The sequence below is a fragment of the Pogona vitticeps genome, chromosome 11 (assembly GCF_051106095.1).
Source record: "Pogona vitticeps strain Pit_001003342236 chromosome 11, PviZW2.1, whole genome shotgun sequence".
Taxonomy (NCBI): domain Eukaryota; kingdom Metazoa; phylum Chordata; class Lepidosauria; order Squamata; family Agamidae; genus Pogona; species Pogona vitticeps.
Genome location: NC_135793.1, coordinates 24832834 through 24848735, shown reverse-complemented (window position 1 = coordinate 24848735; position 15902 = coordinate 24832834). Strand labels below are relative to the sequence as shown.

The 15902-nt window shown below is 47.0% G+C and overlaps 1 protein-coding gene across 9 annotated transcripts in view; it reads right to left on the bottom strand.

The window, feature by feature from the left end:
- Positions 1–8795: 8795 nt before the first annotated feature.
- The window catches only part of KLHL13 (kelch like family member 13), a 60448-nt gene continuing 53341 nt past the window's right edge, over positions 8796–15902 (bottom strand). For all 9 annotated transcript variants that reach the window (XM_020795874.3, XM_072981428.2, XM_020795869.3 and 6 more), the window contains 2 exons: positions 12400–12513; positions 8796–10525 (listed from right to left, as the gene is read on the bottom strand). In XM_020795874.3, coding sequence (XP_020651533.1) covers positions 10038–10525; positions 12400–12513 — 602 coding nt within the window. In that variant the 3' untranslated portion in view covers positions 8796–10037. The remainder of the gene's footprint in view (positions 10526–12399; positions 12514–15902) is intronic.

Here is a 15902-nt window from a genome sequence, read left to right as displayed (position 1 = left end):
CACACTTCCCTAGGAGCAGAACATGTATGTGTAGGTATGTGCAGGATAGCAGTGCACAGAAATAAAGACACGTGTTTGCTCAAAGGAATCAAAAAAGGGTGAAATGTAAAATTAATTCCAGTCTGCAACATATGCTCAGGGGAGGGCCTCCAGCCACCCTTTCCACGCTCTTAATTTTAAAATGTGAATTCCACAAAGCCCATTGCAATGATATAACAGAGACTCTAAGGGTTGCTTTTTAATGTATTTGACATTTTGCAATATAAAGGAGAAAGGGGAAAGAGGACAAACGACCAAGCGAGGCCACAGAGGAGCAGAGCTTTTGAACACAAGGACAAACCTTTGCCGGCGCCCGTTGAAGCAGGAGAGATGACAACCGTCTCCCGAAGAGGAAATGAGGCGGCCAACTTACTGTTCGAAGAAATCCACCCTTATGAAAGACAGAGTCACCATGGCAAAGACAGCAGCAAAGGAGAGGGGGACACTGATTAAAAACCCACCAATATATATATATATGTATATATATCTCCCTGAAGAAACAGCTAAGATCTTAATTAGCTCTCTGTCCTTATCGGCTGCGCTACAGCCGCGGCAGATGCTCCGAAGGGCTCGCCTGCCCCCGGAAAGCATCGGGGAAATGAGTGATGAAACAGATGGAGGACGGCTTCCATCTTATTAGAGGCATTATTGCTGGTAGAGTTCTTCCAGTACAGTAAGTATTAATTATGATGATAACGGGACAGGCTTTCAACCAGCTTTATCCAAGTCCGCGTCCCAAGTGGGGTTTGCCGGTGCTTTCGGAGAACAATAAAGCAGCCTTTTGCAGCCTTGAGGGGAGATAAGATGTTCTTCAGGAAGACAACATGATGTTCAGACTTCGGCAGAGGCAAGACGAGGCCCCTCGAGCAGCAACTCTCGGCCACGTTGCTCCACAAGAGTGAAGTGACCAGCAGTGGTATATTTAGAATAGCGGTTCCCAACTTTGGGCCCCCAGATGTTCTGCAACTACAACTCCCATGGTCAGCCAAGCTCAGAGGAAAGGCTTCTGGGAGCTGTAGTCCAAGAACATCTGGGAACCCAAGGTTGGTAACCACCGAGGTAGAGAGAGTGTGGTAGAGTAGTTAGATCGTTTGAGTGGCGCTTGGGACACCCACATTCAGCCCCCTCGCGGAGTGATGAAATGACTCTTTGTCTCTCAACATGGCCTACCTTGTGGGGCTGTTCTGTGTGTATAAATTGGAGGAAGAAAGCCATGCGCAATGGTTTGAGCAGGTGGGAGAGAAATGGGATTCGCGAGCACATCTTTGGCGCAGAAACCGAAATTCAGCATTGAGGGCCACGGAATTCTGCCAGGCCGGTGGAAAGAGATGTGGATCACGAATAAGGGGACCACACACCTCCTGTTTTATGGAAGATGCCCTTCGATTTCCAGGGCCGCCAGAAAATGTCCTCTTTTGGAGGGTGCCTTGGTCTGGATAGGTGGAGTTCCATTTGTTGTTATAGTCGTTTAGTTTAGTCGTGTCCGACTCTTCATGACCCCATGGACCAGAGCATGCCAGGCCCTCCTATCTTCCACCGCCTCCTGGAGTTGTGTCAAATTCATGTTGGTTGCTTTGATGACACTGTCCAACCATCTCCATTTTATTTAATTTTTTTTAATTGAGGTGTCCCTTAAGAAGGAAGATGGAAGACCATCATCCACAACAAGCCCCACCTGAGCAAGGTCCCACCTCCTCTGTTACCTCTCAAGACCCCACGCAGACTACATGGGTTCAAGACTGAGCCTCTCCCCACTGTTTTGCTGTCTTAACTGAAAAGGAAACCAGTGCTTTGTGGGGGGTTTTGGGGGTAGTGGTTGGGGTTTTTTTTTGCTGCCCTGATAAAAATGCCCCCCACCCCAATTCTGGAGACGGGGCTGCGATTCAAACTTGTGTGATCCTCTTTCATTTACCACAGTTCTTGTCATGCTAGAATATTTTTTATATGAGATTAATTCTCCTCTTCGTTTTGGGACCTGATGGCATTCTTAAGAGATGGGAAAGGTTTCACCCTGTCCTCCTTTTCAACACAAACTATACCCTACTTGTATTTTCCAAATTTATATGCAATTTATTTTTTAAAAAAAGATGCTTAAGATAATAGTCTCATTTTTCCTGAGGTTGCAATAAAGTCTGCAGATTTTTTTAAAAGCATGCTTCATTGGGGGGGAGTACAAAAACATTGGTTGACCATCAGGAAAATCGTTTGGGGGGAAAAATGTGTACACCAAGGGAAAGTCCATAGAAAAAAATGTGTGTGTTTGATAAAAATGTACATGAAATTGAGTTGCAATTCACCAATGGGGCTTTTTAAAAACCGGAGCAGCAATGAGAGAGATTGAACCCAACATAAGGAAAAAGGGGAACAGCAGGAGTTGAATTTCCGCCTACCTCTGAGAAGAAAAAAAATATGATAAGGAGGTGTGTGAGGTATCCTGTTACGTTTTTCCCTTTTCTCGCCTGACATTGTATGACGACGTAGGGTCAGCAGTTGCTCAGCAGAACAGCTGAGAGAAGTGTTGAAGTCCTTTTTTGGGGGCACGGAAGGATTCGCTGTGAATAGAATCCTCCCACAGGGAACAGGGTGTTGCAGAGTTTGGAATTACTGGTAAAATTCCTTTTGCTACGCAGTAGAAGTGCAAAGACTCACAGAGGAGAATAGCTACAAATTCCCCAGAGTCCACCTCTTCCCGATTAACTGGCACTTAAGGTTTCAATAACCCGCTCTGAGACAAATGTAGGAGAAATAATGAAAAATACATTTATTTACTTATAGTTACTTGACGTTTCAGAGTTCTGTGTGCTGCTTTCTTGACCGCACACATACTTAGCAACCAAATGAACAGATCAACAACGACCAACTAAAGTTGACCAGACTAAAGAGAAAGAGACACTCAGCAGAGAGGTGGGGCTGTCTTTGAATCCAAAGCCTGGAAGGAACAATTGGTTAATGCTGGATAGACAGACAATCATCCAAGTCCAGAGAAGTTCCTCTCCAATCAGTCAAACTGGACAGCATGTGAGGTTGTGAATAAAGCTACAACAGGAACTTACTCCCTGGAAGTAATTCTAGCATCAAATGCTGTTTCACGGTTAGAACGCTCCCTAACCCAGACAGCTATCCTTGCGAAATGTTGCAAGAGAACTGACTCAAAAGCATGATGTCTTCTACTTCATGTTCATAAAACCTGCCATGAAACTATACAGAAAAAGGACGCACCTTTTCAAATATAGCTGGCTGGATAGCTCAGTGGGTTAGGTCTCTGGCTGCAGAGCCCAGAGGTCCGGAGTCCGATTTCCCACTGGGCCTTCTGCAAATAGAGCCAGCCTGGGTAGCCTTGGGACAGCTGCACAGTCCCAGGGCACCCCCCCTAGAAGAAGGGAAAATCACTTCTGAGTCTTCTCTATCTAGAAAACTCTGAAAAAGGTCACCATGAGTCAGAATTGACTTGATGGCATATTTTTATTATTATTATTATTATTATTATTATTATTATTATTATTATTATTATTATTATTATTATTATTATTATTATTATTATTATTATTATTATTATTATTATTATTATTATTATTATTATTATTATTATTATTATTATTATTATTATTATTATTAAATTCAAAAATGTATCTCGACTATGTCTGTATCTATCTGTCCGATATTTGGCAAGCTTTGCTCCTTCCAAAGAACCCCATGTCCTTGAAAACTCCATTCAATAACGCCAAAATCTTTTTTTTTAAAGCCACCATTTTTTTTGTCAGTTTCTCCTTTGGGAAGACTTCCAACGTTTTAGAAAATGAATCAAAACTCTCCAGATCTAAACTCCAGGATCTTTCCAAGACGTCCAACCCAACCTGCAACCCCCCCCAGCCCCAATCCAAAGCACTAAGGTGGCTTCTAAGCTCATTTCATTTTTCTGCACACACACACACCCAGATTTTTCTCCCCCTCCAAATGAGGGTGGTTGTCCCCAAGATCAGAGTGAAGTATGAACATGGAATTGCAGTTCCACCTTCTGCACTGGAGTGAAGCACTTGGCCGGGTGGGTATTTTTTTCCCCCTCCCTCATTTTTTTAAAGGGACCTAAACTCCCAGGGAAATTGAGCCCTGGCTGGTGTATAGCTTTCTGGATGATGGCCCAGAAAAAGAGAAAGATCAGCTGTGTTTCCTGCCCACAGAGACTTCCGATAGGTTTCAGAGAATATTCTCGTCAAGGGTGCCTATTGACAGAGAAAAATCATCCGTTGGGGTTGTTATGGAGACGGGCAGCCTGTCCAATCTGAACCCAGCGCCCAATGCCATTGATTTAAGCATTAAGTCAGATTTCACTTGCCAAAGACTCTTTCCAAGAAAGGCAAGTGGGGGAGACATCGTGCGAACTGTAGGAGGGAAAATCCACCCCACAGCTACTTCTGAAGAAGTAGAGGACGTGATATTCCTTTCCTCATAATCTGCTCCCCTGAGATCTCAAGTCAACAAAAGCAGAGTTAAGCGGTTCTTCCACCTCCTCATATCTACAGGATACAGCCCTGTTTGCGAAAATCCAGGGCAACAAGCAGGATGCCCTGGGTTTTCGAAACAAAGTTGAAAAGTGCACTCTTGGTTCTGCACTGCGACAAACCCACGGAAGGTCCAAGAATTCAATCAACCTCATTTGCATAGTTATTACTTCTGCATAATTGTTGTGCTGCTGCTGAAGGGGGAGGGCTCGCCCGGGGCTGTGGAGGCGGCAGCTTCTCCTCACATTATTGAACTACCACTCCCAACTGTACAACTTTCCCTATCGGTTGGGTTGGATGGGACCCCCGGCAGTCATTGGGTCATCCAACAACATGGCCACCCATGGCCTAGAATGGAACCGTTGAATTGTTTGAAAGCATCAATGAAAGATGGTCTTTTGAATGAATCCTTTCCAAGCTCTGAGCACCCTTCACAGGGGTAGAATCAAGCACATGCCTGAGAACAACAGGTGGTAGCGGGCCAGCCTCGGGCTTCTGTAGGAAGGAAGCCCCACAGCCTGGAAACAGCCACTGAAAAGGCCTCCCAGCCAGAAGTGGCTGCTAGGAGTCCGTGGGTCTCCTTCTGATGGAAGGTGGGCCGACTCCTTCCCGGTTGCCCTTCCACCTTTTTGGCCTTTGCCAACTGATCTTGCTTGCTGGGGCAAGGGTTTTGAACGGGCTGGGTTCTGCATCTGTCTTTTCCTGGCATTTTCAGAGGTCTTCGGAGCCAAAGCATGCTGTCAGGGTCCTCTGGCTGCACACCCCCTGCGATGCCTGCTTCGCCTCTCTTGCCCAACCCAGCTATGTCTCTGCTTTTTCCCCCTCATCTTTCTGGCATTCCCAGCTGTTCTGGAAGCATTTGCTGCCGAGGGTGAGGGTGGGAGGCAGCTTCCCCAGCTTCATTGATGCATCACCTGTAAAAGTTGCAGCTGCTTCATGGATGGTGCAAAGCACAGCTGCAGGATGCTGTGTTGAGCAGCTGTCAAAGCCTGGTCCTTCAGAGCTATGGCCCCCTTAGAGCTGCTAAGAGGGTGCCATGTTTTCTTGCAGCCTCTCGAAGGTGAATGGGCTTTTTGCAGATCATGGGCCAGTTTTTCGGATGCCTCCATCCATGGAATGACTTGGAAGGCGCCAAGAAGCTCTTTGTCACTACTGCTGCCTGACTTACCCGGCCGTGTGGAAATGCTGGTCTTCCAGATATTGAGTGTATTCCCACAATCGTGCCGAGCTTCAGAAAGCTGGCCGGGTTAAGGCTCAGATGGGAAACCACCATGATGTCAGCACTTCCAGGTGGGACCAGAGGTGGATCTCACCTGAAACCCTGTAGAGCTTTTGCAAGGTGACCTTAACAGCAGGGGGGAAGACATGGACCGATAGCCTGATTCAAGAGGCAACTGAACAGCAGGGGGTCAGAGTGGAATACAGTTTTGATGGGCTGTGCATTCCCTGTGAAACAAGTCTGTTATCAAATCAATTTATCCCCAATTGAATCGCGGTACGTTTTTCCCACCAGGAGTCAAAGATTTGCTGATGAAGACCCCATTGCCTGGGAACAACCATTAAGCAGCTCCATTTGTGGGCTTCTTTGGTGGTTGCCCACAAACTCCCTTCCCACATGGCAAAAAGTTCATCTATGATAGCTGGAGTGTACCAGATTGTGGGATCAGACCAAAGCTCTCTCTAGGCCCAATGTTCTGCTCCTAAAGCAGCCACCCCATGGCCTACGAGGAGCTCGCCAGCAGATGTGGGTGCAACCAAGCACAAAAGCCAACTGCCTCTTCCACCCAAGAGAGAGAGAGAGAGAGAGAAAGAGAGCCATCCTGATTAGCAGCCACAGAGGGTCCCAATTTCCATCTTGCTAGCATTTTTGCAAGTCCCCCTACTCCAGCCTTCACTTGCAGGGCACTTGAAATCTTCACCAACAGGGCAATAGAAGCAATAGTTTTAAGGCACTGAACACAGTTTTGGGAGCTCACGCTCACACACACACACACACACACATCATATATTTTTGCTATGTCTGCCTCCTCATGGAAAACCCCCATGTATAGAAAAAAAAAAGAGATGGGAAATACTAGTTTCTAGACTGCCATTCCCTAAATCTCATCCACTGGCCATGCTGGGTGGAGGTTACTGGGAACTGTTGTCCAACCGTAACTTCCCCCAGCTCTAGAAAAGACGGACAGCTTCTTCTGAAAGGCAGCCTTTCCCAGAGCAGGAGAGATTGGCTACCTTAATGGGCCGCCTGCCGTACTCCTCTGCCAGAGTCTATCATTTAGGACTTGGTACTCCAAACAACTGCATTGATCTTAAAAATGTTCTGACTTGAACAAAACACACAGAGACCACCAGTTAAACTGAGCAGAGTGGGATGAAAATATTTGAAAGGCAGGGAAGGTTCAGAAGCACTGCTTGGTTTTAGTGTCTTTCCTCTTGGCATGCTTTCCCCAAACAGATGCTGAATGCACAAACTGCAGCTACCCAGATTATGATGTGTGTGCGTGGGGGGAGGCAGTTATTGCATGAAGAGGCTCCTGAAGGCTGGATCGCAGGAAACCAGTCTCAGACACCCCTGCTGCAAGCTTAGTTTCCAAAGGCAGAAAAGAAATTCCAACTCTTGATTACAAACAAGGCTTCTAACATTTCAAACAGAGCACTTCCAGACGGGCCTTGCATGGCCTAGGAATAGGACTTCAGTGGCAAATGGAAAAAAGAAAAATTAAATGTCCTATCATGACCCTGCATTGAGCTTCCTCCAACAACCGTTTCCACACTCTTATTTATTTCAGTAGCTTATTTTTAATGGGCTCAGGTGCTGAAGCCTGCACTGATTTTGCGCCAAAGTGAAAAATCTCTCCTGCCGTGTGAACCCAAAGAGCTGCATTCCCCAAAGCTGGAAAAGTAATGCAGAGGAAGGTGACATGACGGAGGGGAGAATTTGGGCAAGCCCAGGATACAAGCTCTGCCATGACAGCTGGAGAGCTTGTTCAGCTGCCTCTCCGGCTTTCAAGTCCCCCGTAGGCTGTGCCCATATGTTCAAGACCTATATAGGCAGGCACAAAAGACTGGTTATTTTTATTTTATGAAAAACACAGCCCGTGAGAGCTTTAAACGGTTGTGTTTCTTTTCTGCTCCTTTACGGATTCTCATGCACCATCATCCTCTCAGGATGCTTTAGATCCACTGCTTTTCAAAGTGCTCAAGCAAATAATGACAGCCGCCCTCCCCCCCACAATTCCACAAGAATCTCGGAGGAAAGTTACCCTAGGTGAGGCTGAGACACTTCAATGAACCTAAGGTCACTCGGTGAACCATACGGCTAGGCAAGGATTTGCATCATACTCAGCAGCCAGAAAAGCAATTTTGGGGGGGGCTACAGGACCCAGAATTTCTCAGCCAGCAAGGCTGTCTGGCAGCTGCCATCCTAAAGCATCATTCTTCCCCCCCCCCCAAAAAAAAACAACCCTCTGGCCATGTCTTCTTTATCAGGCAGGCCAGTCCTCCATCTGAAAGGCTGCTGGGGATCAGTGACCCTTAGGGCTGCCTGATCTGCATCTAAATTTAGAGATAAAGAAACAGGAGGTGGAAGCCAATTACGAACTTGGAAAGTGCCCATCAGCCACAGGGAGCAGCATCTGCTTAGCAGCCCGAGAACTCACCTGGCTGTTGTCTTTCCCACTCAAGCAAGATGTGCTGCCAGTTCGTCCCTGTTATATAAATCTCTTCTTACTCTACATCTGTGAGTATAAATTAACATATGCAGTTTTAAGCACACAGGTGTCCTCTTTTGCCCTCTTTTTTTTTTTTGCAAGCAGACGCCGTGTACACAACAACATGGGGAGCGATCCTGCTGCCCTGCCTCGCAGCTTGCTTCCACAAAGCAGCAGCCAAACCCATTCAATGCCGGCATGAGGAAACGCTGTCTGAAGGCGCCCGCGGTCCAGGCAGGCTTGGATGCCCTACAAAGAAGCACTTTTTGCCATGAGGCAGCAGGCCCCACTTTCAGACTCCGAAGGCACCCAGGGATCTGACCGGGCTTCCCTGGGGAGCTTCCCGGGAGTGGGGGGGGGGAGGAAAGTAGGTCAAGCTCTCCATTTGGGAAGCTCTGGCAGAACCAGCTTGCCAGCAGGCTGCGCACCCCACACACGAGGATATATACACAGGTTACCTGGCAACAGGGGAGGTGGGAGAAGGACAGGAACATTCACGAGACCTCCTTTAAGAAGGGGGAGAGAGGAAGAAAAAAGACCCAACTAATTGCAGTTAAAGATTTTATTGAACAAAAGAAACACGGTAGTCTGAATTCTCTGAGCAAAAGCAGCTTGCTGCTGTCCCAGCTGCATTTGTGCTAAATAACCGTTTTAACTGAGATTCTATACAGAGGTGTGAGGCAAGTTCTCTTACCACCAGAAGGAGATTGGCTGACGGGGAAGATGGGACCGAAGGGAGATTCAATTTAATCTGCAAGGAACTGTTTGGTCAGAAATTTTAGTGGCTTAAGTAAACAGTTTCTAGCCCTTGTCTACCTAAAAGGCAGTGCAGGCACCCAAAGCAGGTCATGGCATGACCGAACTGAATCCTCATGTACGGGTAGCTCAGGCTCCCATTAGCGAACCCAGAGGAAGCAGGCTTTCTTCTCATTTGGGGCGGGGGGGGGGGCTGCAGGAAGGAAGAAACAAGGGGAAAAAAAACAGAAGGAAAAGGACCAGAATGCAAAACCGTGGACATGTTTCCTTTTTCTTGTGGTGGATTGGGAGGGGGGAGGAAACAATATGAATATATTACTTTTTAAAACGTTTTGTTTTGTTTTGTTTTTTACAGATTCAGGTTCTGCCTCTTGTCTATTTATTAAGGGTTTCAAAACGGCCACGTTTCTCCTGTCTGCCCTATCCTCTGAAAATTACCCCTGGAGTCAAGTTGGGGAAAGAGGCCTAAACACACCCCATTCGACCGGGAGATGGTGGGGGGGCAGCTAACAGCCAAAACATTTGCACTGGTAGAGACGGCTTCTCTCTCCACGGATGCACCAAGGAAAGGCTGCCCTTCAGCGACCCAGCTTAGCAAGCACGGTTCCCTGCGTGTTGCGTCCTCCCCGCTCCCCACGTCTGCTGGCTTGGCTTACTGGTTTCTTACGCTGCACGTTATCCTCACGCCTAAGACACAACCACTGGCGGAGCGAATACAAAGATACTGCTTCAAAGACACCCGGTTGTCCTCCTTTGCTAAACATCTGGCTCCAACCCCCCCCCGCCCCCCGCCCCATTTCGTCCCAACGTGTCCCATGGTCCGGTTTGATAGACATTCCCGATCAAAGAGCACAAGTAAGGCTGATCTTTCTCTCCGCACCCCCGGTCCCCCCCCCCCCTTCGGTTCACGTGCCAACAGGCGCTTCAGGGCAAAGCCTCATAGATACTACTGAAGACAAACAGGAGGAGAACCCATGACCGCAGCGCGACAGGACTGGAACGGACAACATGGCGAGTCCCACGGAGTGCTTTCTCAAGGTGCCGAAAGAGGAGATTCTCTAGAAGGTGACCCTGTACCGTCCTCAGGAGGAAAGACTGTCAGTGTGCAGGCACGGATGCCCCCCAGGGATTCCGGGAGGTCAAAGACTTTGTGCCACTCATCCTTCTCTGGGTCATACTTCTGGACTATTTCCACCATACAACGGTTATTCCACGAATATCCGCCCACTACATATATTTTATTTTCAAAGACAGCCACCCCGACATCACTCTGACCGCGCAGCATAGCCGCGATGGGCGTCCACTGGTCCAGGGTGGGCGAGTAATATTCGCAGCTGAGAACGTCGTCGTAATCGCTGGTTCCTCGGAAATGGTTCCCGCCAATGACGTAAAGCTTATCGCCCACAGTACACATGCAGTGAAGGCCCCTGACCGTGGTCATCGGCGCCTTCTGGGTCCATTTGTCTGTGTCGGGGTCAAAGCACATGAGTTCCTTCTGGAAAGTGTCGTGGGTGATGCCTCCTGGGGGGGGTCAGGTGGGTGAAGAGAGAAATAAACGATTAAAATGGATTAGCTGAAATGAATGTTGAAGAAAGAGACAATTGAGGTTCTCAGTACAAGCTGCATCCATCGTGACTTATTTCTTATTTCATTTTATTTGTTACTGGCACGCTCCATCTCTCTATAAATGAGCTCAAGGCTGGCCTTCCCACCCATCAGACTTTATTTTTACAACAAATCTGCAAAGCAGGTCAGGCTGAAAGCATCTGACTTGCTCAAGGTCAGCCGGTGAGGTTTTCTGGCTCAGTTCAACAATAGCCAAGATCTCCCAAGCCCCAATGGGCAAATCCTACACGGGGCCGACACAGGCCAAAGCAAAGGTTTCCCATTTCTGAAGTCTGGGCTGGGGCTGGCAGTTGCATTTTCCCCTCTTTGCAAAGTACCGTATTTTTCCATGTAAAAGACTATACTTTTGCCTAAAATCTTTACACTAAAAATTGAGGGTCGTCTTATACATGGAAGTAAGCTGAGGAGAGAATAAAAACAAGTGATCCTGCTGCGCTTTGATCCCTTTCCCCCTACACTTGCTAAGCCCCACTTAGATTTCTTAATTCTGGATTAGAAAAGTGGGAGGCATCTTATACATGGGGGCATCTTATACATGGAAAAATACAGTAATTTAAAGCCTCGGTTTTTCTATCTCAATGCTGTTGCATACAGATATTGGTCCCTTCTGGCCAGACTGAACGCTAGCCGTTCTCTGGGATCACAGACAGAGAAGGGTCTTTCCTGCTCCCTCCCCCCTGCTGGACATCAGTCAACTGGGAGATGCCCAACGAGGGACCTTCTGCATGCCAAACAGGTCATCTGCAATGAGGCTATGGACCCACCTTCATGTCTGAATGTTGGGAGCCAGATGTACACCCACATTCAGCAAATGTGAAGGAGACCTTTCCTGCATGGAAATTCTGATCTAAGGAGAGGCCCTCGGCTGGCAGCCGTTTGGGCAACACGCCCTGTGGATTCCACTCCGACAGGATTATCGGAGGGTGAGGGTCAAGCGTTCAAAAGGCCACCTGCTTCTGCTGGAGAATATAATTTTTTGAGGATGTGACAGCTTCTTTCCTCCTCCCATCCAGATTTCCAAGCAGAATATTTTGATGAAACCAGACCACATGGGTGGATTTCATTTAAATCAAAGTGATTTAAGTAATGATTTAAATTTTTAAAAATCTGAACTTTTTCACAATTTAAAGAGGGAAAATTCATTTACATTGTGATTTAAATTGTTATTTTAAATCAATTTGATTTTTAAAAATCACTGGGTTTTTTAAAATCAACCCTAGGATCCAGCTTATTTCACAGGATGATCCTTCTCCTCTTTGACAAGGTATTTGACAGAGATCACAATGTATACTTTGTTTAGATTTCAAAGCTGTCCAGTTCTATCCAAACGATGCTGTATTTATCCTAGTGTTTATTGGACTTGCTACACCTTCCTCAGGTGCAACTTATCCCAGTCCAAATAAGCCAGTTTTTGCCATGGGATTAGAGGCAGCCCAGAGATACGGATTTGTGATTTCCTAAGTAAGGCATTTCTAAAGTTCTTGCATTTTAAAGAGGAAAAAAACAGCTACAAATCAGCTTTTAAAGAGGATGCTTCAAAAGAAGACGATAACCAACCAGCTGAGATAATTGTATCTAAAATGAATGCTGGCGATTTAACAGCATGGCCTGTTTGAAGAGATTTGGGGGAAAATAACAGGACCTGCTGTTTGCAAATGCAACAGAAGTTGATTTGGGAACAGAAAGTGCTAAGAACGGCTTTTTGGGGTACAGCATTTACAGGACATTGCTTTCGTGGGGTGAGATTTCTCAGAAACAAGATGGCTCACCTGAAATGTACATTAGCCCCCCATACACGGTCCCAGCATGGCCATAGTGGGGCTCGTTCATTTTTGCCACGTAGCTCCATTCATTCATCCTGGGATTGTAACACTCCACTGTGGCTAAAAGGAAAAAACAAGCCAGCAAAAAAGCCAGGTGAGTTTTCGATGGCAGGGACAGCTGGCAAGCTGCACTTAGGGCTCCAGAGGCCAGACAACACTTAATTCTGACACCTTCACTAAAAACACAATACTGTAGGCCCCCTGTATCTGCAAGCGCCCCCCCCAAATGCTGAAAAATGTGCACAGTGAATGCATGGTCTCTGCCTCCCTTTAGTGGATAGTTCCGGTAACTTCATCTTTAGAAATATATATTGCTAGGATTTTTCCTTTAACATTTTCAGGCCGTGGATATGTGAATCAGCAGAGACTGATCCCACGGATAAAGGGGCCCCTACTGTATTTGGGTGTGAGAGGATGTAACGGAGAAACAGGGATGAAAGTAGTGCTCCTCTTCTCACAAGAGGCAGCCAGACCTAGGAGAAGACAAACTGGAACAGGAACTTTCCTCTTGTTTTCAGAGACAAGGCACTTTGCTGCTTGGCAGGAGCTTCCATTTGGATGTTCTCTGTTCCAAATAAATAATAGTCAGAATGATCTTAGAACTACAGAGCTGGAAGGGACTCTACGGATCACTGGGTCTGCTCACAAGGCACAGGAACTGGACTTGAGGTTTTGTGCATTTATTCATACAGAGAATATGGAACAGAAATGATTTCACAACTCCTAGAGAGCCCTACCGCCAGCTGCTGCTGTCAGTATAAGAAATATTGTCTCCAGGTGTTTCCACCCCCCCAGAACTACCATTATCTTATTCTGGTGTGTTGTCTTATATATTATGTGTGCGTTTTTTCCGTGTGTGAGAGAGAATGCTGTGAGAATGGCTATGGAGAATGCTTCCTTTTGTATTTATTTCTCAGCAATAAGAACTGAGCTACATGTAAAGTGTGCTCTCTCTCTCTCTCTCTCTCTCTCTCTCTCTCTCTCTCTCTCTCTCACACACACACACACACACACACACACACACACACACACACACACACACACACACACACACACACACACACACACACACACACACACACACACACACACACACACACACACACACACACACACACGTTCCCAGTAGCTTTCCTAAAGTTGCCTCTGTTTGAAAGAAGGCCAAAACCCAACCTCTGGACGGAACAACAGTCCTGAGGAATCACACCCCAGGCCCATCTAGTCCAATGTGCCATTTCTCACCATGACCAACCAGCTCCTTTTCGTGGAGAACCCTTGCCCGCAAGACATCAACCTGCTGCTTAGGATCCCCTGTGTATGCAGAGCCATATGGCTCCTGACACTGCAGGTGGGGAACAGCATCCTACCATGGGCCGGAGACCTTGAGAACTCCAAGATCCACATCTGAAGCTGTCAGGTGGTCAGCCGTCACAAAACTAGCAGCAGTTTAATCATGAATGGTGCAGGCCATTTATCTGTGCTGAAGCTCTTCACATTCAGCTTCCATGTAAAAGACTATACTCTGTTCCTGGCACACGGACCTTTGATGGCAAGGGCAAGCACGTTCAAATGGATGGGATTTGTAGCAGGAAACATCAACACAGTGTGTTCTTGTTGAATGCCACTTGGGTGTTAAAACAACTAAAGCCTAGATCGAGAAAACTAGTGCATTAGGAAGAAAAAGGTTTATCCCTTTTTATCTCTTTGATATACAGAAGGCTACAAAGGTTTTTATACTAAATAGCTAATGAGGTACCCTCCTGTACAGCCCAGGATGACAAAAAACGATGAAAACCATGGAAAGTGTCAAGAGCCGACCCAGTCAGCTGGATGCTCTCAAGTCCTCCACCTTAGACAGCAAAATATCTTGGGCAGCCTTTACTGCAAGCATCTGCACAAGGCTGACAAAGTCGGGAGCTAAGCCGAAGCAAGAACATCGCTGCCTATACCTATTTTGGAGACAATGATTTCACCTCTGCACATAGACCACCCAAGAGATTCTCTTCTTGCACAGAGAATCCATCATGATGAATAGGCAGGACCCTCCTGTCCTCACACATCCCTTTCTCCCAAAAAGGCCGCATTCTTGCATTTGGCTGAGACCCACTGAATGATGACGTGGGGCTGGAAGGGACCCTCTGGATCATCCCCTGTCCAGCCCTCGCCAAGGAGGCCCAATGGGGAATCAAACTCCCAACTTCAGGCTCTGCAACCAGAAACCTAAACCACTGAGCCTACCCAGCTGCAACCAAGCCGGTCTTCACATTTTTTAAAAAATGGGTTTTGAAAATGACAGTACAGCACATAGTCCCAGTGGATGATATGGGCATATCAGCTGCTTCCACAGCAATCAGGCAAGAGTGCAATTTGGATCCTTGAATGGGGGACTTAGAGAGGGTGCAATGTATTTGTTCTGAAACACAACAGCAACATGCAGAAACTAAGAGTGGTGGGAGCAATCCTCTTCAAGGTCTTTGATGTTTAAGAAACACAAATTTAGATGGCAAGCAGAGAGCTCTTCATGCTACTAATCAAGAGACATTGTGTAGCTATTCCATTCCCCCTCTCCTCCGTTAATAGACTTTTTCGCTAAAAGAAAAAAAAAGACAGAAGGAATGGGAAAGTTACAAGTGGAAAAGCGACAGCATAGGGACCCTACCCTTTCTAAGCAAAGTTCCAAGTTCAAAGCAAGGTGACTACCAATTAAAAACTGGTGTTAAGGCTCATGCACCTTGTTTACACCATCCCTGAGCTACTGTTCCTATTCATGTGCCAAAGAGTCTTGCCACCCTCCTCCTCTCCACCACACACATGCTCTACCCTGTGGCCAATAAAGATCCAAGCCCCATTCACACATGTAACTGTCCCCCTCTCTTGTGCCTTTAAGCGCAAAGGACTGAAACAACTCCACCACCGTGCAGAACATCAGGCCTTGCAGATGACAAATATGCACCATGGAGGAAAGAGAGACGTGTGTCCATTTTCCCAAGTCATGATGGTGGTAGGCACATGGAGGAGGAGGAGGAGGAGGGGGCCCTGTGCATGTTCTGCTGCAACACAGCCATACAGCTGCACACCTCCCAGGGCTTCCCTAGAGAATTCAGCTACTCCCCAACTCCATCACCATTACGCAACATGGGCATTCAGGCATGAATGAACCAGTGCCTCCCTCCTGCCTCTACCCCCACAGCTGAAGAACACCCCTGCTCACCGTTCCCACCATGCTGTGATCCAGGATCGTAACCGTTGGTGGGGGTTTGCAGTCTACCTCTGGGCTGGAACAGGGGGCAAAACAGGCCTGCCCCACGTTGGTCACTCCTTTTTTTCTGAATCAATGTGGCCCAGAAAGTGTAGCCTTTCTTAGAGAGAGAACTGAATCTCCCAAGCAGCACAAGAAACAACATAGTCACACTCAGCACTGAGCAGGGGCATATTTGTTGAAGGGCAAG